Source organism: Medicago sativa, chromosome 3 (genome assembly GCF_051527215.1).
Source record: "Medicago sativa cultivar Bolivia chromosome 3, Bolivia_mono, whole genome shotgun sequence".
NCBI lineage: Eukaryota > Viridiplantae > Streptophyta > Magnoliopsida > Fabales > Fabaceae > Medicago > Medicago sativa.
The window spans coordinates 20,639,787-20,645,786 of NC_140751.1; the positions used below are offsets into that span (position 1 = coordinate 20,639,787).

The 6,000-nt window shown below is 32.9% G+C and overlaps 2 protein-coding genes across 7 annotated transcripts in view; one reads left to right on the plus strand and one right to left on the minus strand.

Moving 5' to 3' along the window:
* LOC146936292 (uncharacterized) overlaps positions 1-1,855 on the minus strand; it is a 25,955-nt gene extending 24,100 nt beyond the window's left edge. For all 5 annotated transcript variants that reach the window (XR_015030534.1, XR_015030535.1, XM_085751223.1 and 2 more), the window contains exons 1-2: positions 1,622-1,855; positions 1,453-1,536 (exon numbers count right to left, since the gene is read on the minus strand). Coding sequence is in view for 3 of the 5 variants with exons in the window: in XM_085751223.1 (XP_085607349.1) it covers positions 1,453-1,536; positions 1,622-1,733 (196 nt within the window). In the remaining 2 variants the exon portion in view is untranslated. The remainder of the gene's footprint in view (positions 1-1,452; positions 1,537-1,621) is intronic.
* The window catches only part of LOC146936294 (uncharacterized protein At4g14342-like), an 8,894-nt gene extending 2,894 nt beyond the window's left edge, over positions 1-6,000 (plus strand). For both annotated transcript variants that reach the window (XR_015030536.1, XM_085751228.1), the window contains 2 exons: positions 3,359-3,608; positions 5,749-6,000. Coding sequence is in view for 1 of the 2 variants with exons in the window: in XM_085751228.1 (XP_085607354.1) it covers positions 3,393-3,608; positions 5,749-5,796 (264 nt within the window). In the remaining variant the exon portion in view is untranslated. Of the gene's footprint in view, positions 1-3,358; positions 3,609-5,748 lie in introns of those variants that run through there.

Genomic DNA, 6,000 nt, shown 5'->3' on the forward strand with positions numbered 1-6,000 from the left:
CAGCGTTATATTGCTCCAATTACAAGGCTTTTATGAGTTAGCTCATTGTGAAACATCTCTGAGGACTCAGACAACTCATCTATGATGTATTCAACTTGCATATGAAATGCTTCCTGAATGAAATGTCACCTTAAGAAATACTATAAACTATGATATATAGCTTCCTTCGAGAAGCTGCAAATACTTTGGATTAGCTTCTAATTTGTAGAAACTGAATTAAAAAACTACCATGATTCTTAACTGACATAAATCTCTATAAGCATACCGTATACAAGTATTCACAAAGAAATCATACATCAGAGCTTTTGAAAAACTGATCTGTATTTCCCTTTTATACAATTCTTATTTATTACAGTGGCAATTACGACCATTTTTACAATTGTCTTTGAACGGATTTGAATTGTCTCTCTTGTAGTTACATGGCCATGCTCTAACTACTACAGCTGATGAACAAAATTGTTCTAGTTATGGATTAAACTCGAATATTCCCGATCAATTCAACCTTAACTGAATTGAAGGTCATTAACCACTCAAGCCCAACCAATGTGGTTTAAAAAGTAATAATTGCTAAAAAAACTCATGATTATGCTAACCATTAACAATAATCCAAAAAAGATAAAATCAACCACACACTAATATTTTAAAACAACAAAGGACCTGTTTGGAGTAGGCTTATTTTGAGCATATGTAAAACAGCTTTTGCAAATAAATAAATTTTATGTTAATTTATAAGTTTTCACTAATGAAAATTGTATCTTTATAAATTGTTTTATCATAAACTACATTTACAAACTTATGAATAATACATAACAGCTAATTTATTTGTATAAGTTCTTTTGCATAAGCTCAAAATAAGCCTAATCCAAGCCATGCTCATTCCCTCAACAACCAAACGATGGGCCTGTTTGGATTGGCATAACCCTTGTGAGACTGTTTGGGAGAACTTCTGAAAACAACTTATTTTCATAAGTTCTCCAAGATAGTCTCGACATTGTTCATAGGCCGTTTTCATAAGTTCTCCAAGAAAGCTTATGAAAAGAGCTTAAAGCTTATGCAAAACCAATTTAACTTCATTTCATCTTTTGCTATAGAAATAGCTTATACATAAGCACTTACCACGATGAGCATGTGTCCTATAAACTACAAAAAAGTTGATTATCCAAACAGGACCTTTATCTTTTGTCATAGAAATAGTTTATATATAAGCGCTTATCACACCTAAGGTGCTAACTTAATGATAAGAAACCTCAAGGTGATGAGTTCCAGTCTCATCAGAAGACATTTTGTAAAATGTCATCAGTGCCGCTTGAATTAATAAAAATTTCCCCTTTCCCAATTCAAAAAATAAATTAACAAAATAAGCACTTATGCTATAAGCTGTAAATTAAGTTGTCTATCCAAACATAATCAATAATCACAAAAATTCAGTAAAAAAACATAGAAACACAATACCAGCTGTGTTTTCATCTTCAAGATCAATTTCGCGACGAAGATCCGCTTCCTCGTTTCTCAGCTCAGTAGGTATAGGCTTCCCCTCTACAAAAACAACAAAATTAAATAAAAAAAATTAAAAAATAAGTAATTAAAAAGAGTAAACGAAAAGTGAATAATGAAAACGAACCTCGAAGAGCTTCTCTGATTTTGCGTTTATTCTCATAATGAATACGCTCTTTTCCTTCTAAGCTTTTTCTGTATAAATACTCTCTTCGCAAACGTTGGTTTCTACGCAACATTTTATTTTAACAACTGTGATGAAGGTTGTTAGAGGGTGAAGGAGCTATATGCCGGCCGGAGTGCAACGGCGGACGTCGGAGAAGGTGCGGCGAAGAGAGTGAAAGAGTTGGTGTTTCTGTTTGGTTTGGTAGTTTGGGGTTTTTGGTTTTGTTTAGAAAAACCTAAGGTAAACGGTGCCGTTTTGGGTTGTTAGAGATGAAGTAAAACTGAGATTTATATGAACCGTTTGATTCATCGACAGGTTCTCACCAAATTGAGCTGGGGTTTACTGTAAAACAAAGGATATCTAGGGGATCCATTTCATCTGCATTTTTTTACCCAAAAAATAATACTAATAATTACTTTTTTTTTTTTGAGAAAATACTTATAATTACTTCTTTTTTTTTACAAAATACTAATTAATAATTACTTAAAATTGAATTTAATTTATTTTTTATTTTAATCATTGTTTTTTCAAGCGTAACTTTATTTTTTGGTGGTGGTCAGGGTTCGAACCCCAAACCTTACATATTTTATGCATTGTCCCTACCAACTGGGGTGTGGTTATTGTGCATAAGGAGATCCTTATACACCGTGCATAATTGCTTTCTACACCCAACATAATTGCTTTTTACACCCCACGTGAAAGTTTTTTTTTATTTTTATTTTTTTTATTTTTTTTTATTTTTTATTTTTTCCAAGTGAAACCATAAAACATGAAGAACATTAATAATTCATTATAATTAAAAAAAACATTTTTCATTGATTTAGTTGCTGATGATGTAAAACAAAATACCTTCAAAACCAAAATAATTGTCTAATGGTTTTGCTATGGGTATGGTTTCTGTGAGTTGTACTTCGAAACCATTTTGCTGTGGAAATGGTTTCCGTGAGTTGGACTCCAAAACCATTTTGCTGTCGAAATGGTTTCTATGAGTTGTACTCCAAAACCATTAGATGTACTTAATGGTTTTGAATTTGAGACAATTAATGAGAGAAGTAGAGATGCTAGGTGTTAGTGTTGAAACTGAGCTGCATTTTTTTCTTCCCTGTTTGGTTAGGCTTCGGTGTCTCTCCTTATAAGTCATCACTCATCAATGTCCACCAATGTAGTTAGTTGTGAGATACTAATATTGTGAAGGTACTGTAAAACCAAACATATCAATATTCTACATCTCTGACTTAAATTGATGGAGTAAGTCTGTTTCTACCGTTGGCTATCGACTGTCTGATACACTTTTTTGCAAAATAATTCTATATGGAGTTCTTTATATTTTTCACTAGCTTTTGGCTTTGTTTGCAGAACAAATTTGATCTGATTCATATAATTTGGAATGTAACTGTTGTCTTATTCTAATATTTTATTTTGAAATGTAAATGCTAGATCCTTGTTAATTCAATTGGTTATTTTCAATTTTTAATTATGAGTTCATACTCTTCCACAATTTTCATATAATTTACAGTTACATGGTTCACACTTTGAGAGGGAAATACTATTAATTTAATCGCTTAGTACTAGTTTTGATCAACGGTTGTAACTCATTCACATATTTTCACTAATTTTCATTCGCTATATTTAGCATTTTCCTTAAATGTTATATATCTATTTTGCTAAGTGAGCTTGTTAATGATTTGTTCGTTTCAGTTCCAGCTCGTGACTTGTTAATTATAGAGGCAATATGCAGGCGAGTGATAGGTTTAACATAAATTCCCAACTTGAGCATCTGCAAGCTAAATATGTTGGAACTGGTCATGCTGATATCAATAGATTTGAATGGGCTGTGAATATTCAACGTGATAGCTATGCTTCGTATATTGGCCATTACCCTTTACTTTCTTACTTTTCTATTGCTCAAAACGAATCTATTGGTAGACAGCGTTACACTTTTATGCAGGTAATTTTTATTCACTACTTTTCAATTTGATTCATGTTCAATGCCTAGATCATTACTATTTTCTTTCATCAAACATAGACATTATTTTTTGCACTTTATGATGTCAAAACATTGAACTTGGTTAGGTTAAGATTGCACAGTTTGACACATCAACTTGTAGTAGGCTGATTTGTTTATTTTGATTACATGCTAAATACATGTGTTGTCAGTAGTGCTGTGCTGTGTTGCCATAGCAGGCAATAGCGAAATAGCGGAGAGGATTAGGAGTTCGCTGTGATGCTAAAGCGTTTGCCACAAATAGGCGATGAGGAGAGTGTTGGTACCCAAACTCAGGTCGGTTATTTGGAAATGGTAGGCTTAGCTAGAGAGGCAGACCATGATTTAGAAATAAATAGGATACAATGAGAAGATGTTCAAGCGATTTGGCAGAGAATTGGGGCCTTTGGGTTGGGACTTGGGATTCATATCCCTATTCTTTCTAATAAAATACCAGATTTCTACCAGTAGGGAAAGGAAAGAGAGGTATATTAATATTTGAGTTTAAGAAGGGAACAGAGGGGCATGGAATAATAACCTCAGAACTTTTTCAGACTCTTTTTTGGCACCACAATTTGGGGATTGTTTGAAAGTCATTTTCTGATTTTTCTATTCTTTTCTTTGTTTTGGAGAAATTGAGCTTAAACAATAATGCTGATGAAAATTGAGCTTAAACTAGTGACAAAAATCTTTGGAAGTCATTTTAGTCTTCCAAAGATTTTTGTCACTAGTTTGGTTCCTTTTTGATTAAAGTGTTACCATATTAGCTCTCTTAAGCATGGTAGTCAAAATCACTTTTTAAACCATACAATCACACAATTGTACAACTTTGCTTGCCCTCAGGGACTAAGAGTGCTAAAAAATCAGATTTTGTTCAAATTGGGTGGAATCGCCACTGTCAATCGTTGAATTGAATGATCTGGATCTTTCTGGAGTTTTTGCGATTCTGATTAGGAGTGGTGGTCGCATGACGCGCATGCTAGGGTTAGGAAAAGAACCTGTTTTCTTCTTGCGGGTTAGAAGAAAAGTAGTTTAGAAATATGGTTTTTTGGTTGTTAACCAAATGGCTTCAAATTCTCATGTTGCTACTGGTGAGGCACATGCTGCTATTCACTCTCCTGTCCTTAGCTATAGAAACAAGCTAAGAATATCCTTCCCTTTAAAAGAAAAAGCCTAAAACGTCTTGAAAATAGGAGTGATTGTATAGAACTTACTGAAAAAAGAGAAAGCATTGAAGTGGAGGGTGTTGTTGACAGCTCCAAAAACATTTTTAAGAGAAGGTTTAGCTCACAACCCACTACCAATAACATGTTTAAGAAGGTTGTAATTTGATGATGTCTCATCTAATAATGAATGGATTGTGAAGGAAAATAATACTCCTAGTCCCTTTGAACATTATGTTATAGAGCATGAGGGTGGTCATGATATGCCTTCTCTAGAAGAGATTGACGATTAGGTGTTCTTGGTTGTTTTACTATTGTTAGTTGTTTTGTTTGTGACTTGTGAAGCTGTAAGTTATGAGTTTGTGAGACTTCATTTATTGACTTCCTTATGCTTACCAATTTTAATTTACTTAAGTATTTTAAATGTGATTTAAGATTTTCTCTGTTTTATGCTATTTATATGCATATGAATTTATATGCATATATGGGTGTTAACAATTGCACGATTTATGATTTGACTCCTTTCCATTTTTGTGTAAAATCTCAATTTTAATTACCTTCTTAAGAATTTTTCATCAAATAAGTTCCTCAACATTATAAAAATCCAAGTGGTGACAAAAATATTTGGAGGCTGAATGTAGTGACACCCTAATCTTTGGAAAACCAAAAGGTTTTTTTTTAAATGACAAATATTAGCTGTTGTTGTTAGTGTGGGGAGTTGAACCCATTACCTCCTTATCACACCTGGGTTTATTCAATTTTTATTTTACATTACTTGATTGATTGAAATATGGATAACATTCCTGATACTTTATAATCTCACCTGGATTTATTCAATTTTTATTTTACACTACTTGATTGAAATATGAATAACATTCCTGACACTATAATCACACCTAGCACTTTATATTCTAATTTGAAAATTTCTATCTTTTGTGCAGAAAATGCTCCTGCCATGTGGTCTTGCTCCTGAAAGAGAAGAAGATTAGAATTATCGTTGGGATCATCACAGGAGAGTTGAAAGGCTTTGACCATATGTTGTACTGTATAATTTGATCGAGTAAACAAATATGTTTTAGAGATTGTTCCATCATTTTTTTTTTTAGTTGCTTAACTTTGCCTGTTTTTATGGTATGGAGCGTCGGAAACTTGATCACGCGACAATGAGTTGAAGCAAAATATTGTACTTTTCA